This window comes from Ahaetulla prasina, chromosome 7 (genome assembly GCF_028640845.1).
Source record: "Ahaetulla prasina isolate Xishuangbanna chromosome 7, ASM2864084v1, whole genome shotgun sequence".
NCBI lineage: Eukaryota > Metazoa > Chordata > Lepidosauria > Squamata > Colubridae > Ahaetulla > Ahaetulla prasina.
The window spans coordinates 17,289,640-17,313,062 of record NC_080545.1 but is presented as its reverse complement, the minus strand read 5'-3'; the positions used below and the strand labels follow the sequence as shown (position 1 = coordinate 17,313,062).

The 23,423-nt window shown below is 40.7% G+C and overlaps 1 protein-coding gene across 2 annotated transcripts in view; it reads right to left on the bottom strand.

The window, feature by feature from the left end:
* ARFGAP3 (ADP ribosylation factor GTPase activating protein 3) overlaps positions 1–17,667 on the bottom strand; it is a 37,586-nt gene extending 19,919 nt beyond the window's left edge. Inside the window, exons 1-8 of one of the 2 annotated variants that reach the window (XM_058191958.1) lie at positions 17,423–17,666; positions 13,359–13,477; positions 11,087–11,159; positions 8,207–8,338; positions 6,900–6,983; positions 3,940–4,021; positions 3,438–3,497; positions 2,708–2,752 (exon numbers count right to left, since the gene is read on the bottom strand). In XM_058191958.1, the coding sequence (XP_058047941.1) occupies positions 2,708–2,752; positions 3,438–3,497; positions 3,940–4,021; positions 6,900–6,983; positions 8,207–8,338; positions 11,087–11,159; positions 13,359–13,477; positions 17,423–17,491 (664 nt within the window). In that variant the 5' untranslated portion in view covers positions 17,492–17,666. Of the gene's footprint in view, positions 1–2,707; positions 2,753–3,437; positions 3,498–3,939; positions 4,022–6,899; positions 6,984–8,206; positions 8,339–11,086; positions 11,160–13,358; positions 13,478–17,422 lie in introns of both variants that reach the window. The other variant, XM_058191959.1, reaches the window with a different exon arrangement.
* Positions 17,668–23,423: the final 5,756 nt, after the last annotated feature.

The window sequence follows — 23,423 nt, the reverse complement described above, 5'->3', positions numbered from 1 at the left end:
ATTTACCTCCTTGCAGCAAGCAGCAAAAAGAAATAGCCCATTTCAGCTTCAGCACAGCCTAATTAGCACAAATAGCACTAACTGTCCCTTGGATCAGCCTCCCGATTCTCAGCTGTTTCAGGTTGCAGGGATTGCCATTGCCTACTGCTGCGTAGGCCTCTGCTGCTTGCTGCAAGGAGGTAAATTGCTGGGAGCAGATGTTTTTTTTCTTGTGCTAATCAAGCTATGCTGAAAACAAAAATGAAAGTAAAGCAGGCTGTTTGCTGCAACAAGGCAAAATTGCTGGGAAGCAGAGGCACATTTCTTTTTCTTGTTTTCCTCAACAAAAACGGTAGGTGAGTCTTATAGTCCAGAGCGTCTTATATTCCGAAAAATACGGTAATTTTCCAGAGAAAGGGAATCCTAGGCACCTGCTTATAAATTAATGCATTTCCAAAGTTCTGTATTTTTCAAGAAAAGAATTTAGTATAAAAAGGGAAATATGTTTCTCGAGAATGTCTACATAACAGTTTTTTCTTAGGGGAAACTAAGATGACATTTTAAGTCGAATAAAATAACTAAATATTTGTATACAAATAAATCAATTAAGTCTCTCAACAGTTTACCAGCTGACACGTTAAATAAATCTTTCTCAGAATTAGAAATCTATCCCAACAGTCTTTCCTCCAGTGTGGTAAATCTCACCAACAAGTTATCTTCATAAAGCCGAGATGGGTTAATATCATATATCTCGGAAGTGAACATCGTTATGATGATGCTTCCACAAATGGCAATGCCTGGCCAGTCCTTACTGATTTCAGAAGCCAAGTAGGAGCAGCCTGACACCAAGAAACCCGGGGGAATATGGATGAGTCGGAAATCCTCCATTTTAAATGAATAAAAAAATCTGGAAGGAAGCAAGCTGAGTTGGTAGCCTTGCCAAGAAAATAACATAGATGCAGGTCCTTAGGCAACTGAGCTTGATTTGGAAATTTCAGCCTTTGTAAGTAATTCCTGTGCCATGTAGAAGTGAAGGCAGGGGAATTAACTTTTGCATTAATGTTTATAGAACTATGCAGGCCAAAATAAGATACCTCTTGTTTTTCAAAGGAAATTTGATTTAACAATGGCATTAGGACTAGACCAAGGGTGTCCCACTCCCATTTTAGCAAAGGGGGGAAAAGTAGCAATACATCACGTGATGACATCATCACGAGTTTGACACCCCTGGACAGGTGGTACTAAAGGGTACATGGTATATTATTAGGAGCTGAGATGGTGCGGTGGTTAGAATGCAGTATTGCAGGCTACTTCAGCTGACTGCTGGCTGCCAGCAATTCGGCAGTTCAGTTCTCACCGGTTCAGCCTTCCATCCTTCCAAGGTCGGTAAAATGAGGACCCAGATTGTTGGGGACAATATGCTGACTCTGTAAACTGCTTAGAGAGGGTTATAAAGCACCGTAAAGCGGTATATATGTCTAAGTGCTATTGCTATTAATATTACAGCAAACAAAATACATATTACTACCAGCTCTGCATATGTGGCTGATCGTCATTTTACTGCACTTGGACAGAATAAGTAGAAATGATAACAGAACGGTTGGGGTGGTGGTGGTGTATGTGTGATTAAAAACAATGGATTGCTGAACTAGTAGAATGCCACTATAGAGTAACCAGTTAATTTCATATGAGATAATGGATGGAAAAACTAAGAGGGAGCGAAGGCTGTTAATAAAAGTAAAAGGAACAAGAAGGAAAAGAGGAGGAGATAATTAATACACAGAAAAAATACAACCCTTGTACAAAACCAGGTAGTGATTCTGTAAATCATGAAATTTTGTACCTCTAAATATCAACTTAGTATAATCCAGTTTTAACTGCAACTTAGTATAATAAAGTTTTAAATATTTCCCTAGATCTAATATGCAACTCTGTCAGGAAAATATATTGACAAAAGAGAACTATGGAAGTCTCAATATGGGAATCCTGAATATTTTGAGGCAGTGGTCAAAAGCTTTAATGTTGTATATATTTATTGCCAGAATAAACTTAGAAGAAATTATGTCATTTCTCACCAAGTAAATCCACTTTTGCCACAAGATTTAACTACTAATGTTATCCACAACCATTACCGCTGACCCAGTAAATGGATCAGATTAAGAATTAAATTCTGTATGCCATTCCAAACTGCTGAAAGGAAAAAAAATAAGAAAGCTCTGAACATGTAGTGCTTTGTTCTTTGAAAAAGTGAGAAAAAAAGGTATAGCGTCACTTCAGCGGCAGGAGAAAATTGAATCCCCATATAACAGAATAGAATAGGATTCTTTCTTAAGGTCAAAGGCCAGTAAGCTGAATGGCCTACAAGCAATAAACTGTTCAGAAAATATAACAAATGGATATCAACACAATAAAACAGATAACAGAGCATTCATCATCTGTTGCCAGTTCTCTGTCTAGTCACCTGCATGCAAACTAGTTTTGGATTTCTATATGAAAGCCACCTTAAAAGATGTAAAATGTTAAAATATGCGGCTACCAAACACATCTCAATGCTCTTTAGTTACATCAAGAAAAATAGTAAAAAAAGTAGTTTCAGAAGCAAGAGAAAATTTAAAAAGGAATTAGAAGCATGTAGATATATTTGCTGGAACTGCTAATACAAACTAAGTAAATTAATATAATGCTCTATTCCACCGAGCAAAACAGGGTAACTAAAACATCCAGTCACCTTTGTTAGGTGCCGTGCCTGCAGTATTTACCTTCTCCAAGTTGGCTAAAATAAGAGATAAAAAATATATATATCACTAACTAAACAAACAAATGCATTTATACAAGAATGCAGCTGCATTGATTTGAAGAGCCAATTCACCAAACTCCCTCTCACCCACACCCCAGAAATAGCATATGGTTCCAATGTTTGTGAGTTGTACCATTTCAGAATGAAGGAAGAAACAATTTAAATTTCTCCATCTTGCCAGAACAAGTTAGCACATTTCTGATCTCCTATAAGGAAGTGTGGTTGTATTCTGTTTGTTCATTTAAATTTTATATATAGCTTAAACATGGATGCAGCATGTCAACTGAAAAACAAACATCAGGAATGAAGACTCTAAGTGGAAAGATATTTCTGACTGAACTGTAAAAATTCTAAACAGACTATCCAGAATTGGGGCCTCTTATTATATGATGCTAATCACTACATCCTCAAATAAAAACAGCTACAAGTAAGCCAGATGCTATCGGAAGAAACTCGTGTTCTAAAACATGTCTCAGTAATGTAGGTGCAGCAATAATGTGTATATCTGACTCATGGCATCTTCTGAACTCTAGTAATAGATAGCTGTTGAGGGCTAGGATAATTATTATGAAATTGCTGACAAGTAGCAACACAACGTAAGATTTGTACTGTTTTGTCCATCCTGTAGACATTCAGAGGTCTTTTCTTCCGTATTCTTTACCTAAAGAAGCTTCAGGCGATACACTAAGGTAATCAACACCTGGTCCATATTCTGGATCTTCTAGAAATATAAAAAAACCAGCAAACATATAAATGTTAAAGATTAGTACAGTTCTAAATCCTGGATCCACATACAGTCAACTCAACTTCCTGTTTTCCCAGTCAATCAACTTCTGTTCTTACCTATTTGAATTAAAAGACAGTTACAATACGATGAAAATTTATCTGGATCTGAACTGATGGTAATAGGCAAATTTAAAGTATGGTAAATTTTTATCAGATACAGTCATATTCGTAGAAGTTTTCATGTGTGACAATAACTGGCATGGGTTATAAAGCAGCAAAACTTACAGTTTTGTGTAAGTAGCTTTATAAAAGCACTACATCTGATAAAAGCTGTTTCTCCAATGATCTTATAAAAATACAGTCAGCAGGATTTAGGGATTTTTACATATTCGCTACATTTTGTCACACATTTTAGAAATTAAGTTGATAAACTATACCATCTTTGCTTTCTGAATTATTTGCTGAAGAATTCTGCTGTGGATTAATTGTTTCCTGTGGTAATGATTCCTGGTCAATAACCTACAAAAGAGAAAGAAAGCAAAAACACCAAGTTATTAGCACTGTTGAAGTCCAAAGAATTAAAATTAAGCTCATCAGAATTAGTTTAAGGTACAAACTAATTTTCATGTATATAAGATACTAAGATATTATATGCTAAGAAGTTTTTCTGACATCTCATTCAGAAATACAGCTGAAAAATCATATTGGATATGAACGATGAGGAGGTTTTAGTTTCAAGTCCCAGGTAATGAGTGTAGTGAAATATTTTACTATCAATTTGCTTGTACAAAAAAATACATTTAGTAAGATTTCTTCTAACCCAAATTAAAAAGATTTGTATTTGATCAGAATTATATTCGCTTTAGTGAGCATATGAAGAGAGACCGAGAAGGGGCTTGAAGGGAATTCAACTGAGAAGAAACAGGACAAGGAGAAAGGAGACAGCAGAAAAGCTAGGAAGGTGGAAGGGCTGCTGACGGTTCTTGGAGTGATGCTGACTGCTCACTGTGTGGCAAGTTGCTGACCTAGTTCTGACATAGGTTCAGGAGACAAATAAAGCAGCCAACTTTTCAATGAGCAAGCTTACAGAGTGAACAAACAGGGATCTTTTTTGGCATGAAGACAAACAGAATTTCTTATATGACCTGCAAAGAATGTGTCATGTTTGCTTTCCTTCCACAGACGGAATTTATGCTGTAAATGAAGGCTGATTGCTCTCCTGGAAGAAGAGGCGGTAAAGCATCCTGAGGCATAGCTGTTCGCCTTCTATTTTATCCGGGACAATGATGAACTCTTGGATCAGATAGTAGGAAGCTCTTAAAGAGGGAAAATGGCATCAAGGAACATCCCAGGACAAAGAAGGTAGTCAAATGAAAAGAATGAAGAGGAGGAGGAGGAATGTGAGATGTGTGTGTGTGTATGGGTATATGTGTCTATATGGATTAGAGAACAAACGAAAGCATACAACATTATCAAGAGAGCAAACGAATGGGCTGGTCACGTAGCAAGATGGCAGGTGGACCAAAGCAGTCACAGAATGGATCCCACTTGATAAAAAGTGTCCACGAAAGAGACCTAAAACAAGATGGATCAATGGCATCAACAAGTATTGTGGGCCCCATTGGCAAGATGATGAGAAGGAGGGGGGGGAGGAGGAGGATTTATAAAATAACTTCTTGGATCTAGTACGGATTTGTTAAAAATAAATAAGGCCAGGTAGTGACTATCTCTAATATGACCATGAGATTGTGATGGACCTAGCATATTTTTATTTCAGCAAAGCATCCAAAAAATTCCCCATTAGGTTCTACCAGAGAAGCTGAAAACATGTGAATTAGAACATTACTGCCACTAGATGAAAACGAGATGGCTGAACAACTGTAACCAATGGATTAAGCTAGAAGGTGTTGGGTTGCTTATCACAGGACTTTGTTCTAGGCCAGAGGTAGGGAATTATGGCTGGCTCAGGAATACTGGGAGTTGAAGTCCACAAGTCCACAAATTCGCCACCCATTCTAGCCTTTGTACTACTAAACATAAGATTCAGGAGGGTCTGGAAATCAGAATTTTAGCAGGGTCATTGTCACTTCCGACAGGAAAAATCAAAGGGATAAGCGTAGGATGAGAGACCACCCTGGAAAGCAGTACTTTTTATTCTACAATAGTAACCAAAACTATGGAAACCTTTTGGGAAGTGTATTTTTGAGGTTTGATGGCTAATAACACCACTTTTTTTTTTTTTGGAATAGCCCAGACCTTAACCCAATTGAAAATCTATTGCACCGACTAAATAAACTTGTTAGTCGGAAGCGACCCAGCAATAAAATCCAGTTAATAGAAGCAATCCTTCAATCTTGGTTTCACACTATAAAAGCTGCAGAACTAAAAAACTTGGTTCACTCCATGGGAAGATGTTGTAAGGCCGCAATTCATGCTAAAGGTTACCCAACTAAGTATTAACTGACATCGTGATAATTTTTGTATATTTTGTTTTTTCTACTACTTTTTCAATTTTCTTCTTTATACTGTAACTGCTATTCCAATAGCAAATCTTTCATAAAAGTTATTGCATTACATTCTTGATTAAATTATCTTTCCACCGATATATAATTTTATGGTTCTACTCCAAAAAAAAGTGGTGTTATTAGCTAGTTTTAGAAAATACACTTTTCTCAAAAAGGTTTCCACAATTTTGGCAACCCCTGTAAATTGATCAGAATGTGCCTAGACTATAGTGTACTGTTTTAGAAAGGGCAATGATAAATTGAAACCCGTCCAAGATGACTGAGGGGCTGAAAAGAAAAACATAAGAACTGCTAGAGACATTGATTTATTTAATTTGGAGAAGACTTTGGGGAGACATGATCAACTTTCAGCATTTTATTGTGATGTATGGGAATATAGAGACGTGGTGGCTTAGTGGGTAAGACGCTGAGCTTGTCGATCAAAAGGTTGGCAGTTCAGCGGTTTGAATCCTTAGTGCTGCGTAACGAGGTGAGCTCCCATTACTTGTCCCAGCTTCTGCCAACCTAGCAGTTCGAAAGCACGTAAAAAAATGCAAGTAGAAAAATAGGGACCACCTTTGGTGGGAAGGTAACAGCGTTCCGTGCGCCTTTGGCATTGAGTCATGCTGGCCACATGACCACGAAGACGTCTTCTGACAGCGCTGGCTCTTTGGCTTTGAAACAGAGATGAGCACTGCCCCCTAGAGTTGGGAACAACTAGCACGTGTGTACAAGGAGAAACTTTACCTTTACCTTATGGGAATATATCAGGGATAAACCAATATTTCAGGTGCCACTGAGACATCTCTAATGATGTCCATGCCAGCTTACCTCCTATCGTTCACATATACGTAAAATTCCACCAAATTAAAAACTTTTTATTGATTCTATACCTGAGTAGAGACATGAGAGGCGAAGAAGTCTTCTTCTTTCTCTTGAGGTGATAAAGGAGGGGCTCCGGAGCCATCTATCCATAACTAAAATACACAATAACATAAATGCAAGTGAGATGTTTGTCAGGATTCTTTGCTTTTTGTTTAAAGTGCTTGCGCTGCATTTTTCATCTGTTTCCTAATGTAGGGGAAAAAAATTATGCAACGGTGGTTTTCGGAAACAATTACATAATACTGGACAAATTTGGCTGTGAACAAGATGAAATCGCCGATGCTTGTAACTGGATCAAATTCAGAAAAGGTGATTGGAGTGTACCCATTACAGGGAATCCTTGACTTACAACCGTTGGTTTAGTGATTGTTCAAAGTTGCAACAGCAGTGAAAAAAAGTGACTTATGGCTACTTTTCACACTTACGACTGTTGCAGCATCCCCATAGCTATGGGACCAAAATTTGGACTCCTTGCAACTGACATGTATTTATGATGGTTGCAGGGTCCTGGTTCATGTGATCACCAGAGGTGACTGTCACATATTTTTACCACTGGTTTGCCCCATGCACGCTCGCTTTGCACGCACACGCACCTCCCAGCCTTCCGCACATGCACTTCGCTCGCCCGCATACCTTCCACACATGCACCCAGCCTCAAAAACGTGGTTAAATAGGACGGCATAGCCCAGAGCAGGTGGGCAGGTCCACCCGCGATCTCCGCTACCAGTTCGTCTGAATTGGCTGAATGCCACCTCTGTTGATCACCTTTTGTGACCTTCTGACAAGACAAGCACAGTCCATGGGATAGCTACTGCAGATGCAACCGTTTTATTAACTTAACAACTGCAGTGATTTAGAAAAGCTGTAAAATGGAGGCAAAACTCATTTAACTATCTTGCTTAGCAACAGAGATTTTTGGGCTTAATTGTGGTTATATAGCAAGGACTATCTGTACAGTTCTTTAAAGCAGAAGGACTTCTGCCCCAGCAGGATCTCAGCCCCAGCAGTTAGGTTCAGTCATTACAGTCAGATGCAACAGGTTTTGCAAATTAATTGTAGGGATCCAACCAGGTGTATGAACATTGCCATACAACAAGGACAGTATGGTATATTTTATCTTTGCATATGAACTGGTTATATAAGCAGAAAAGCAAAGCTTAAAAGATAATAATATGCTTTCTCTTTTCAAATTACCTACATTTTGACCTATATGAATATCACGATACCAATACCGTATCATTTTAGCTTTATAAACATTGAGATGACTGAACAACACAAAATCAGTTAAGCACTGTAAAATATGTATGTTACTTACATCTGTGCCATATTTCCGTGTTGCCTGAGCTGCAAGAGATCTAATCTTGTCTCGGTACAGCTGCGCAGTACGACTGCTATACTTGGCATTGGTATCATTTGTGGTGCAACCATGCTGATGAAAGAATGCAGACTAAAAAGAAAACATCGAGAAGATGTGGTTTTGTAAAAAAAAAAAAAATTAAATCCTCAATGACGTTCATTTTTTCAGAAAGTTGAAGAATACAGAATAGCAGAGTTGGGAGGGACCCTTGGAGGTCTTTTGGTCCAACCCCTTCCTCCCTTTCACGGTTACTGCACCAGGAACTACCTATTCTATACCTGTGCATTTGTTTTTTCTTGCCTCAGTATAAAGTCTTACTTTTCTCAGCACTGAAGCCCAGTGTTCAAGTTTGTCAAGATCCTTTTGGATCTTGAGCCTGTCTTCCAAGTTTTCGCTGTTCTCCTACCAGCTTGGTGTCATCTGCCAATTTGACGAGTTTCAATTTTATCCCTTCATCTCAACCTTCAAAAATTTTAGCAAGGGGTTCACTGCCCGGTTGTTGGGTAAGGCGTGGCCATGGTGGGCATGGCTTAATTGGCCTCCTGCACCACGGAGGGGGAGGCGGTTTTGTCCTCCCAGGGCTCCAGAGGCTTTCTTTGAGCCTCCGGGAGGGTGAAAATAGCCTCCCCAGGCTCTGGAGGCCAGAAATGAGCCTGTTTCCAGCCTTCCCGAACTTCCGGTAGGTCCCTTTTTTCACCCTCCCCAAGCCTCCACCCTGCACTTACCTGGATCCAAAACAGGCTGTGTGGGGTCTCCTGGGAAGGGCTGGGTGGGCGGGGCCAGCCAGGAGTGGGATTTGGGAGTTCTCCGAACTGCACATGATCTTAGCTAGAGGTTCTCCCGAACCCCTGCAAACCCCCAGCAGCCCACCCCCTGATCTCAACCATGTATGAAGATATTGAAGAGTAGTGCGCCTAAGACAGAACCCTTCCATCCATGTCAATGTAGTTCCATTGAGGACTTACACATTGAGGACTTACACATTGTGTTGTGATTGGTCAACCAGTTACGTATCCAGCTATATACCACATTTTTCTATCTTACCAAGAAGTAGCTTGTGGTCAAATGGTTTACTGAAGTCCAAGTATACTATATCTACCACATTTCCTTGATTTGTTAATTTAGTCATTTTATCAAAGAAAGGCAATACGGTTTGTTCGGCGTGACCCGCTTTTAACAACTCATGCTGACTTCTAATAATCAGCTTTTGTCATTTCTAGGTGCTCACAAATCAGCTGCTTGATTTTCTTTTCCAGGATCTTCCCAGGTATCGAGGTCAGGCTGATTGGTCTCTAGTTTCTTGGATCCATTTTCCCCCCCTTTTTGAAGATTGGAACACATCAACTCTTTTCCAGTCCTCTGGTAATTTCCCCGGTAGTCTAGGATTTTTGAAAGATATGGTCCAGCGGTTCCAAAATTATGTCTGCCAGCTCCTTTTAACATTTTAAGAGTTTTGTTATCTTTTCCAGTTCCTTCTCTTCTCTTCTGCTGCCTCCAGGTACTGCCATGTTCACTATCCATACTTCTTTTTCTTATAGACAATGATTAAGTTTGGTGCATATTAGCTTTTTTGGCTGTTGCTACACATTAGTGTGGCCCATATTCAAATGATCATCCACTAGCATTCCAATGTCCCTCTTACAGTTACTGCTTTTCAGCCAGGTTTTGCCTAATCTGTTCTTGTGCCTTTGGTTTTTTTGTAAAACCTTGCTTTTCTTACAACACTCGCTTTTTTTAACTGTCTTACAACAGTAGTTCCAATTGCAATTGTTAGGTAAATGCTGCATGGTTGTTAGATGCGACATCGTATGATTGCCATTTGTGATCTGCCAGCTTCCTTACTGACTTGGCTTATTTATGGAAACCAAGCAGTGAAGGTTGCAAATGGCAATTAGGGAACCACAGGAGGAGGATTGTAATTGCAGGCCTGATTGCCAAGTGCCCAAACTGCAATAAGGTGACCGCAGGGATGCTGTGATAGCTGCAGCTGTTAAAGTGTCTTCATTCACCACCACTGAAATTTCAGCTGCTGAATGAATGGTCGCTCACCGAGGACAACTTGTCATCGAAGCTTATTCCTTAATAGAATTGTGTGCATCAAGAGAATTGATGATGTGCCATGAAGTGGATATCGACTCTTAATGACCAAACAGATGGACCTTTTCCAGGGTGATCTGTCCTCAGCTGGCCTCTTTAGCTGTTCCAATAGTACAGAGATTCCCGTGAGATTGAGTCCATCCATTTTTCTGCTAGAACAAGGCTGAGCCTGAGGGCAGGGTCAAACACATCATCAGTTTGGAGTCTATCCCCCACCCCAATGAATTATGTTGACTCTCATCTAGCATCAGTTTGCCTTTTCCGTTAGCAGATTAGATTCTTGTATATACAGGTGAAACTCGAAACATTAGAATATTTTTAAGCCAGGTTAAGCCAACCTCAGGTTTTACTTGGCTTAAAGCTAGATTTTCTGAAACCAGCGACAATCAATTTAACTCCCATTGCTTTCTAAAATGTCTACTCATTTATCTGGATTCTATGCATACTAAGATTTTTATGAGTTACGCTTTCTGTATTTTCTATCCTTTGATATAACTGCAAGATTGCTGAATGCAGCAATCTTGAAAGTCAAAGAAACAAATGAATAAGAAGCCGGAACTATCTTATTCATGTATTTTCCTGGTTTTTAAGATTGTGAAGGCATATGTGGCAGTTTGATCAAAGAATAGAAAATACATGAAATGTAACTCATAATATGCATAGAACCATGATAAATCAGTTAATAATTACTGATTCCTAGCAACCAGGAAAAAAAAGTCAAGCGAGTTTTAATGTACTTACAGCATTTGCATTTCCTCCAACTTGCATGCACCTCAACTGAAACCATGACCAGTTTGAGTCTAATTCTGTAGATCTAAAACCAAAAAATAGAAGTAATTTCTGAAGAACCATTTAATACCAATAGCAATAGCACTTAGGCTTATAAAACCTCTTCATGGTGCTTTACAGCCCTCTCTAAACAATTTACAGAGTCAGTATATAGCCCCCCAACTACCTGGGTCCTCCTTTTACCAATCTCAGAGGGATGGAAGGCTGAGTTAACCTTGAGCCGGTGAGACTCGAACTGCCAAACTGCTGACAGTCGGCAGTCAGCAGAATTATCTTGCAATACTGAACTCTAACCCCTGCGCCACCACAGCTCTTTTTTAAAAAAACCAAAACAAAGTAGCATATATTTTGAAAAGCACCAAAAGCAACAAGGAGGCTGGGGGCATGTTAGAAATAAAACAAAAGCCAAAGAGGATACAGACCCATTGAAAAAACAAGGTACTGTATTTTTCGGACTATAAGACGCACCGGAGTATAAGACGCATCAAGATTTCGAATAGGAAAACGAGGAAAAAAATGTTTTTGGCCTCTGCGCGTCCGTTTTTTGCCGTCCCCAACCCCCAGGAGCACTCTGCAGGCCTCCCAAACCCTCTGCGCATCCTGTTTTTGGTTTTTGGATGCTTTTGCTAAAAAAGACTGCTGTCTTGGCATGTATTCTCAAAAATATAAGTCCACATCATAGAGAAAAAATGGTTCCATTCCAATTTGCTTTGGTCAGATTTTATTTGGAATACTGTGTACTGAACACCATAGTTGAAAAAGGACAGTTACAGATTAGAACAAGTTCAGAAGAAGATTTCCCAGATGGTGAACAGCCTGGAAATCAAGCTCTATATGGAATGGTTAAGGATTTGGGAAGAAAGCTATGGCAGTCTTTTTTATTACCCCAGATGTAACACAAGAAGCAGATCTTTTGACCACAATTTAATTAATTAAAGGGAACTGAGGAGAGGAACAGGTTGGTTATCCCTTTCATGCTTAACACTGAAAAGGTTTATAACAGTGATGGTTAACCATTTTGGTACCGAGTGTCGAAACTAGAGCGCCTGAGTGCATGCGCCACGTGCGTGCCAGAGCGCCGGAAACTGGCCCGCTGCTCTTCCCAGTTCTGTCGTGCACATGACCCGCTGGCCAGCTACTCTCTTCTGGGTTCATCATGCATGCCCACTGGCCAGCTACTCTCTTCTGGGTTCCGGCGCACACATGCGCAACAGCCAGAACCTGGAAGAGAACAGCTGGCCAGAGCGCATGCGCACCGGACCACTGACTGGCGCACTTGCACACAATGGAACCTGGAAGAGCAGCTGGCCACCATGCGTGCCCACAGAGAGGGATCTGCATGCTACCTCTGGCACACGTGCCATAGGTTCGCCATCATGGGTTTATAAGGAATCAAGAATCTTCTTCTGAATGCTTGCTGCATGGTTTTTGAAAGTAAGTGTGAATGGGACAAGAAAAGCCAGGAAAGAGATAAGATATGCAAGAAGCATTATTGGCACATGAAACAAATGAAATAATATTCAACTTAATGGAGAGCCAATGAGTTACTGAAAATATTTTAAAAGCTAAATAGTCAATTGCAGAACAATCACCCAATGAGTATGTGACAGGAGTTACAGGAGTTGGATTATCAAAGGAAAATAGCCGATCTTGGGAAAGCTACTGCTATATTTGATACATAAACTTCACCCGTTTTAGTTGGAAACAATTAGAGGATTGCTCTTTATCAGATCTGCAGAACAATACTCACAGTAAAGCTGAAGATATTTTAATTTTTGAAGAGAACTGCAGCTTACAATTCAAAGGAGTTAAGGCATAAAGCCCTAAGACATAATAGAAGAGCTCTAATTGGTATTAGATACTAATACAGCTAACAAATCAGGCAAACATTTTAAGAACAACAAAAGCTATGAGAGCATATATGTCAGAGTGACCAAAATCAGTTTAGATATTAAACTAAAGTTTAGCTTGAAAATAAAATTCTCATATGATACTCTATATTTTGAAATTCATGTAAGATGTACTTTCATGAAAGACGTGGCAGATTATTTCTATTTATTTTGTATCGGTGCACGATAAAGATAGCTTAACAGGAATGACAGTTTCGAACCAAGAAGCATCTTTTCTACAAGATGAGGAAAATATATGTACATATAGATACAAAAACTCAGGAAAATATCCCCCCAAGAATGAACCGCATGCATTGCTTAAATGAATTACTTACCGAATGAAACTCAAGTGAACTCCAAGTGAGCGATGAGTCCCAGAGCAGTCAATACAGAGGAAAACTCCATATGTTATGCTTGCCCAGCTTGGATTTTTTGCTCCACAGTCAAAACATAACTAGAAAACAATCACAATTTAATTGTTATTACGCAGCATACTTTTGTCTCCTAAATAAGTATGATCTGCAAAATCCACACAGAATGCAAATATCACTCATCAATTTAGCTGCTACTTAAGTACATCATTAGGGAAATGTTACTTTTAAGAATTCAAATCAAATAAATGGAATTTAGGTCCAACTGAAAGTTATTTATTTATTCATTTTCATTCATTCATCCATTCATTCATTCAATTTCTATAATGGTAGTCCAAATAAAATAAAGGATAAGAAAGTTTAACAGACTGGATGTAGACCACTGTAGGAAAGCCATGCCAAAGCTAAATCAGGAGTCTTGTAGCACTTTTTCCAACTAACAAGTTTTATTAAAATACTAGAAGCTTTTTGAGTGTTGGGAAAGATGCTACAAGACTCTTGGTCCACTAAGATTTTTTAAACAACATTAAACACTTAGTGTATTAAGTGAACCAACTGATTAACTTACCTACAAGGTGGTTTCTGTGGTACAATGAGTTTAGGAAAGTAACAGAAATAGTAAAATCTGACATTTAAGATATTATTAAAATCTGACATTTAAAATATTTTAACTTAAGCAAACATACACAGGTAGCCCTTGTTTAGTGATTGCCATGTTTAGTGACTATTTGCAGCTATGATAGTGATGAAAAAGTAACATTAAGACCAATCTTCAAATTTACAAACTTCTATAAAAGTCTGCAAAGCAAAGGAAAGCTGAAATCAGGTGTTAAGCACAATCAGTTTCAATTAATGAAACAAAGGCTTCAAATACAATTCAAGTGGCATGTACAATTCCTAAGAGATGCACAGATAGATCAATGTTTGCAAATCAATAAATACAATAAAAAAACTAACATATCCGTATGTTGTCTGCAAGAGAGATAATTCTGAAGTATTCGAGCAATGGCTTGAAATTATAGGAAAGGCAAGAAGTTAATTAACCACCCTGATTAACTGCAAGATTTCTCCAATAAATTATGTCTCTCTCTAATAATTAGGCTGCAGGTCAGAAAAAATGAAAAGTATATCCAAAATTATTTGGGCTGCATCCAGTTCCCCGCTAACTTATAATGGATATAATGACTATAGTAATATGGGTAGTCCTCGACTTATGACCATAATTGAGCCCAAAATTTCTGTTGCTAAGTGAAATGTTTATTAAGTGAATTTTGCCCATTTTACAACCTTTCTTGCAACAGGTGTTAAGTGAATCACTGCAGTTAGTAAATCAGTAACATGGTTGTTAAGTGAATCTGGCTTCCCCATTGACTTTGCTTGTCAGAAGGTCACAAAAGGGGATCACGGGACCCTAGGACACTGCAGCTGTCATAAATAGGAGTCAGTTGCCAAGTGCCTGAATTTTGACTCTGGGGATGCTGCAATGGTCTTAAGTGTGAAAAAAAGATATAAGTCATTTTTTTCAATGCCGTTGTAACTTTGAAAAATCACTAAATGAACTGTTGTAAGTCAAGGACTACCTGAACATACACAAAACAGGATTATGATTTGGTAAAGCAATACATTGATTTAGATACAAAACTGTATCATGCTAGCTGTTCTTACTTTCCAACAACTGTATATGAACATATGTTTCAACCAACATTGAAATGGCGTAGAAGAGGAAGACTTTACGGACCTTGGATTCTGAAATACTATCAAAATGAGAATGCTGCTTCAAAATTATCTTCATAGAATACAAGGGGATATAATTATCTGATAATTTAATAACCTAATAAAAATAATTTGTCTAAATATTCAGAAGCAAGCAGAAATACTTTTAGTGTTTCAGTTTATTTCATTTTTTTCAATTTTTTTCAATTTTATTTTTTTCAATTATTATTTCATAATAATTTCATAATTATTTCAGTGCCAAATAATTGGCACTGACGCTTGCAGTGCAAAAACAATTGTTTTGACACACATACACTGAAAAGCCATTTTCAGTCAACTCATCAATTTCTAAGTTTAAAATTAAAGACTGCATTCCACATAGTGATGTAAACATATGCTACTGGAATCGACAAAGGGAACTTTGAACTTGGATTCCAGCACAGAGGAAGTGAACATGAACATTATTTAAAAATGATATGGCTAGTAAAGAATTAAATATGCTATAAAATATTCTCCCATTGTACCACCACCAACAAAAATCATTAAATATTTTTGCCTTGGGTTAACATTATTATTTCAAGCCGGGGAAAGATCAGAAAAAACAGCATGTTCTCATGAGTATATAATTAGATTAAGTGATTGCTTGCAAATGAAGGTTTGCTAGAATGTGAGACTGGCAAATTATGGCAGCATCCCACAATATAAACTGGGGCCAGGAATTAACAGGATTGGAGTTTAGGTGCAAATGATAAAATAAGACACCTTTGCCAGGAAGTATCTGGGGTTTTAGGTTTTTTTTATTCCAATACTGAAGATGTGTAAATCTATTCTGGAAAGTGCATAAGATTTAGTAATTACAGGGAAACCACTGTGACACAATAGCCGAGTCTTCTTCTAGAAGTAGAAATCCAGGTTCAAATCCACTCTCATGCAGAAGCTGGCTGATATGGGCCACTTTGCTACTGTGATTTTATTGAAATATTTTCTTCACATAGCTGAGTAAAATTTCTGTTTAAATGCAGCTGAAATAACAGGCATAATCCAAGTCTCAGCATTATTATTATACAATGTGCTTTTCTCTTGGGAGGACATGAGTGGGGATGGCACCAACATCTTCATACCACCACCCTGCCAGATGCAAAGACTTGCTTTAAAGTCTTCTACCTGAACGGGGGACTTGACCTCGCCTCTCCCAAGTTCAACACCCAAACCTGTATCTTTATTTGCAGAAAAGCAATCTAAAGGTACTGAAAAAATGGTACTGAAAAAAACAATTGCTACCAACCTGCCTTCCACTGAGGACCTGTATATTGCATGAATCAAAAAGAGGGCTGTGAAAATATTTACAGACCCCTTGCATCCTAGACATAAATTGTTTCAATTCCTACCCTCAAAACGATGCTCTAGAGCACTGTACACCAGAACAACTAGATACAAGAACAGTTTCCCCCCCCCCAATGCCATCACTCTGCTAAACATATAATTTCCTCAACACTGTCAAACTATTCACTAAGTCTGCACTACTATTAATCTTCTCATCGTTCCTATCACCCATCTCCTCCCACTTATGACTGTGACTTTGTTGCTTGTATCCTTACGATTTATATTGTTTCCTAGTATGATTTGATTGCTTATTTGTTACCCTATGACTATCATTAAGTGTTGTACCTTATGATTCTTGATGAAGGTATCTCTTCTTTTATGTACACTGAGAGCATATGCACCAAAGACAAATCCCTTGTGTGTCCAATCACACTTGGCCAATAAAGGATTGGGTTTGTGTTTGGTGTGTGTGTGTGCGCGTGTTTGTTTGATTTGTGTGTTTGATTTGTGTGTTTGATTTGTGTTTGGTTTGTGTATAGTGTGGTATTGTATTAAAGGCTTTGTGGATACATCCCTATCGTTCGATTGATAGTGCTAGAGAAGTGGTTAGCCCCAATGCCTTCCCAGATGGTGGGTTTTTTAAATTTTATTTCCAACTCTATGATTTCCTACAGCCCCAATCCAAACATTAACTCTATAAACTTTTTTTCCCCCCCAGTAAATCCTGTAAATGGATGAATGAACCCATCCAGGCAACCCCTCTTGGGAACAAATTGCTTTCTTCAGGGAGAAAAGTTTCTCAGCAATCTCCCCTCCTTCAGGTTTCCTGGAAGTTTCTCACTTCTTCTCCCCCCCCCCCCGCACCCCTCAGGATAAACACGCTGGGCTTCCCGCCCCCCCAATACATACACACACACACCCGCCCTCGCTCCGCCTCTCGCCGCCTTGCAACGTGTCACTCGGAAGCCTGACGCTCCGCTTCCTCTGCCTACCTTGTTCGTGGCGACGGCGCGGAGCCGCCTGAAGACCGTCACCAAATCGTGCTTGCTAGGCTCGCACATCCTTCCGTCCGCGCCCCTATTTTTTTTTTTTGGGGGGGGGAGGTCTCCGCGGGGCTCGCTGCCGTTTGCAAACGATCCTCCTCCTCCTCCTCCTCCTGTTGCTTTCTCCGCCGCTGCTGCTTCCAGACCGGCGGAAACAAGAGACGGGACGACGCAGGCGCGTTTAAGTACCAGGGAACCCGACAAGCTATTGCCACACTTTCCCCCCCGCCCACCAAAGGGCGGAGCTCTTGGCGCGCGGGGCCCCCACGTCGCGGAGAAAACGAGGAGGAGAGAGGCCCGGCGCGCGCAAGGCGGGTCCCTTGCCGCTGATTTGTCCGCCGCGGATTGGATTGGAGGGCGTCCCTCGGACGGCCCCGCCCCTACTCCTCCTCCTTACCCCCCCCACCGCCCCGCCCCGCAGCCGCGCGTGATACAGAAGGCGTCCCGTTGCTAGGAGACCCTGGGAGAAGGCAGAGCTCCGGAGGCGTCGCGGATGACGTCAGCTGCGCTGGGCTGGGCTGGCTTTCATTCGGGGGAGGGGCCTAAGAGCACTGATGTAGTGGTGGAGGGGTTCGGCTTGGCTTGGCCTATCCAGATCAGGGGTCTCCAACCTTGGCAACTTTAAAACTTGTGGACTTCAACTCCCAGAATTCCTCAGCCAGCAAAGCTTTCATATCAGCAAAGCTTTGCTGAGTGAGGATTCCTGGGAGTTTTGGTTTTTTGGTCGCCACGATGTGAAAAAGATGCTGAGACTCTAGAAAGAGTGCAGAAAAGAGCAACAAAGATGATTAGGGGACTGGAGGATAAAACATGAAGAACGATTGCAGGAACTGGGTATGTCTAGTTTAATAAAAAGAAGGACTAGGGGAGACATGATAGCAGCCTTCCGATATCTCAGGGGCTGCCACAAAGAAGAGGGAGTCGGGCTGTTCTCCAAAGCACCTGAGGGTAGAACAAGAAGCAATAGGTGGAAACTTTATTTTTTTTATTATTTTTTTTTATTTATTTATTTATTTTGTAACAACAATATATGTAACTATCATACAGAAAGGTTATATAGTATATAAAAGTATAAGCATATATATATATATAGGAAGAAGAAAAGAAAAACAATAGGACAGGAACGGTAGGCACGTTTGTGCGCTTATGCACGCCCCTTATGGTCCTCTTAGGAATGGGGTGAGGTCAATAGTAGAAAGTTTTTGGTTAAAGCTTTTAGGATTATGAGAAGAGACCACAGAGTCAGGTAAAGTATTCCAAGCACTGATGATTCCGTTACAGAAGTCATATTTTCTGCAATCTAGATTAAAGCGGTTGACATTAAGTTTAAATCTATTGGTTGCCCTTTGTATTATTGCAATTAAAGCTGAAGTAGTCTTTGACAGGAAGGACATTACAATAGATGATTCTATGAGTTAAACTTAGGTCTTGTCGAAGGCGACGGAGTTCCAAGTTTTCCAAGCCCAGGATTTCAAGTCTAGTGGGATAAGGTATTTTGTTGTTTACAGAGGAATGGAGAACTCTTCTTGTAAAATATTTCTGGACACATTCAATTGTATTGATGTCAGAGATATGGTGAGGGTTCCAAACAGGTGAGCTGTATTCTAGAATTAGTCTAGCAAATGTTTTATATGCTCTGGTTAGTAGTGTAGTGTTTTTGGAAAAGAAGCTACGCAAGATTAGGTTTACAACTCTTAGAGACTTTTTTGCTATGTATTTGCAGTGGGCTTTGGCACTGAGATCATTTGACATGAAAACTCCAAGGTCTTTAACGGGATGGGGGTCATCTGTGAGGTAATGTCCATCAAGCGAGTACTTAGTGTTTGGGTTCTTTTTAACTGATCAAGGAAAGAAGCAACTTAGAACTAAGGAGAAATTTCCTGACAGTTAGAAGAATTAATAAGTGGAATGACTTGCCTGCAGAAGTTGTGAATGCTCCAACACTGGAAATTTTTAAGAAAATGTTGGATAACCATCTGACTGAGATGGGGTAGGGTTTCCTGCCTGGGCAGGGGGTTGGACTAGAAGGCCTCCAAGGTCCCTTCCAACTCTGTTGTTGTTATTATTATTATTAGTTGAAGTCCACAAGTCTTAAAGTTGCCAAGGTTGGAGACCCCTGATCTAGAGTAGGGGTCTCCAACCTTGGCAACTTTAGGCCTGGCAGACTTTAAGTGCAAGAATTCCACAGCCAGCTTTGCTGGCTGTGGAATTCTGGGAGTTGAAGTCCGCCAGGCTTCAAGTTGCCAAGGTTGGAGACCCCTGATCTAAAGCGCTGGCAGCATGGTTGGATCGATTTAGATTAGGGAAGACCAGCAGAAACCCACCCAGTCCCTGGGCAGTAGTGGATCTCGACAAGATCCGGAAAGAGGTCATTCCCAGGCGAAGGATGCGTCCAACGGTAGAATTCTGCTTGGGAGGGGCCTTCAATGCGCCCCTTAGAGCAGGGGTCTCCAACCTTGGCAACTTTAAGCCTGGCAGACTTTAAGTGCTAGAATTCCACAGCCAGCTTTGGCTTTGCTGGCTGTGGAATTCTGGGAGTTGAAGTCCGCCAGGCTTCAAGTTGCCAAGGTTGGAGACCCCTGATCTAAAGCGCTGGCAGCATGGTTGGATCGATTTAGATTAGGGAAGACCAGCAGAAACCCACCCAGTCCCTGGGCAGTAGTGGATCTCGACAAGATCCGGAAAGAGGTCATTCCCAGGCGAAGGATGCGTCCAACGGTAGAATTCTGCTTGGGAGGGGCCTTCAATGCGCCCCTTAGAGCAGGGGTCTCCAACCTTGGCAACTTTAAGCCTGGTGGACTTCAACTCCCAGAATTTCCCCAGCCAGCTTTGCTGGCTGTGGAATTCTGGGAGTTGAAGTCCTCCAGGCTTAAAGTTGCCAAGGTTGGAGACCCCTGCCTTAGAGTACTTCCCCTTGTCCCACTCATCCTCTGCCGAGAATGGTAGCAGATGGGTTGACAGATCTGAGGAGCTCTTGGATTACCTTGAAAATCCTCTGCCCTGAAGGGAATTCAGGGTTGATCTTTTGCGGTGTTGGAACTTAAGATTGAGTCGGTACAGGTAGCCCTCGACTTACAATGGTTCACTTAGTGACCAAAGTTACGTCCTCACTGAAAAAAAGTGACTTATGATCATTGTTCACACTTGTTTCAGCATCCCCCTATGATCACGTGGTTTACCGTACATTTGGATACTTGACAACTTAACAGGTTTATGATTAGTTGCAGTGTCCTGGGGTCATGTGATCCCCTTTTATGACCCTCTGACAGACAAAGTCAATGGGGGAACCACATTCACTTAACGTTTGTGTTACCCATTTAACAACGGCAGAGATTCACGTAAACAAATGTGGCAAGAAGAGTCCTAAAATGGGGCAAAACTCACTTAAGAAATTTCTCACTTAGCAACAGAAATTTTGGGCTCAATTGTGGTCGTAAGTTGAGGACTACCTGTATTGTTTATGACAGCGGTCACCAACTGATGATCCGTGGACCACTGGTGGTCCATGAGAAAATTTTGGAGGTCCCCAGAAAAATTATTTGCATTTTTTATATTGCACTAAATCAAGGGTCCTCAAATTATGGCCCCTGGGTTGGATACATGCAATAGATGTTTGTGTTGCTGCAAAGAATCTACCTCTTCGGGGTCTTTTTGTGTGGGTCAGAGGGGGGCAGAAATTCTGACTTGGGGTCTGCTTCAGCCTCCTGGTGTGGGGCTTTGGGCAAAGGCTGGGGAGAAAAGGCGCTGATGGCGAAGAGCCTCATAGCCTGGAACTGGCTGACCATCTCAGCCCGCTGAGCCTCCAGGCGCCAGTACCTGGCCTTGCACTCCCGCAGGTCTTCCCTCTGCTTTTAGAAACTGGTTCTAAACTATGTTTTAATTACTGCTCTCCTGAACAGAAGTCAAATCATGGAATGATAAAATGAACAATTATCAATTATTATTATAATAATAATATCAAAATATCAAAATATCAAACAATTATTATGCTCTCTACATGGGGCTCCCCTTGAAGGGCATCCGGAGACTGCAGTTAGTTCAGAATGCGGCTGCGCGGGTTATAGAGGGAGCCCCTCGTGGCTCCCGTATGACACCTATCCTGCGCAGGCTGCACTGGCTACCTGTGGCCTTCCTGGTGCGCTTCAAGGTTTTGGTAACCACCTTTAAAGCGCTCCATGGCATAGGGCCGGGTTACTTACGGGACCGCCTACTGCTACCGAATGCCTCTCACCGACCCGTGCGCTCTCACAGAGAGGGACTCCTCAGGGTGCCGTCAGCTAGGCAGTGCCGTCTAGCGACGCCCAGGGGAAGGGCCTTCTCTGTGGGGGCTCCCACCCTCTGGAAACGAACTCCCCCCAGGACTTCGTCAACTTCCGGACCTCCGAACCTTCCATCGCGAGCTTAAAACACATTTATTCATCTGTGCAGGACTGGACTAGATTTTAAATTTATAGGGGTTTTAAACTGGTTTTAATATTTATATTATTTTTAATAATTTGGCTTTTAGAATAAGTTTTTTAATGGTTATTTTAATTTGTACATAAATGTTTTTTATTTGCCTGTGAACCGCCCTGAGTCCTTCGGGAGATAGGGCGGTATACAAATACGAATAAATAAATAAATAAATAAATATCATCTTGGGTTGTCAACAAACATGCATTATTTACTTGTTTGTTTTTATTTTAGAGACTGCCAATCTCCTTCATAGAATGACTTTCTATCCCATCTTTTATTATTTTTATGCATAGCTCAAAGCTTTTCTTTTGCCAGTGAGTTGTAGAGGAAATGAATATACTTTTTTTAACTTTAAAGTAAATAAACAAATGCAAGCTTGAGTTATGCCCTGCTCTTCATCATCTGCAAGAAACCACTAGGGAAGTTTATCCACAGGCATAGAATGAACTATCATCAGTGCGCTAATAATATCTAGATTTACATTTTCATGCCAATCCAATCTAGTGACATTGGGAAAACCTTGATTTAGTATCTGGAAGTTATGAGGAAGTGGATGGGAAGTAAAAGCCCAATTTAAATCCTGGAATGTTGAAGGTGCCATTTTTCCAGAAACAATCTGGTTTTTTTACCGATTCCAGCTATGATGCTGTCTGGAAAGAACAGAGTCATGACTTGGGAGATGTTTGTGGTTTCTCCTTGAGAATCAGTTGGAGCTGTAGTGGGGCAAATGTTACCTAGCTTTGGTTGGTAGACCAGGAATTCCTGCATACTATAACTCTTTATGTGTGTCACTTCTAGAATAAACTAATAGTAGAACAATGCTACTTGATGTGGGTGAAGGAGGAGAGTGCAAAAGTTGCTTGAAACTCAACATTAAGAAAACTAAAATCATGGCATCCGGCCCTTTCAATTCCTGGCAGATAGATGGTGAAGAAATGGAGGTAGTGACAGATTTTATTTTCCTGGGCTCCAAGATCACCACAGATGGGGACTGCAGCCAAGAAATTAAAAGATGCTTGCTCCTGGGGAGGAAAGCTATGGCAAATCTAGACAGCGTACTAAAAAGCAGAGACATCACCCTGCCAACAAAAGTCCGCATAGTCAAGGCTATGGTTTTCCCAGTTGCAATGTATGGCTGCGGAAGTTGGACCATGAGAAAGGCCAAGCGCCAAAGAATTGAGGCCTTTGAACTCTGGTGCTGGAGAAGACTCCTGCGAGACCCTTGAACTGCAAGGCAAACAAACAAGTCAGTCCTAGAGGAGATCAACCCTGACTGCTCTTTAGAAGGCCAGATCCTGAAGATGAAACTGAAATACTTTGGCCACCTAATGAGAAAGAAGGACTCACTGGAGAAGAGCCTAATACTGGGAAAGACTGAGGGCAAAAGAAGAAGGGGACGACAGAGAACGAGGTGGCTGGACGGAGTCACTGAAGCAGTAGGCATGAGCTTAAATGGACTCCAGAGGATGGTAGAGGACAGGAAGGCCTGGAGGAA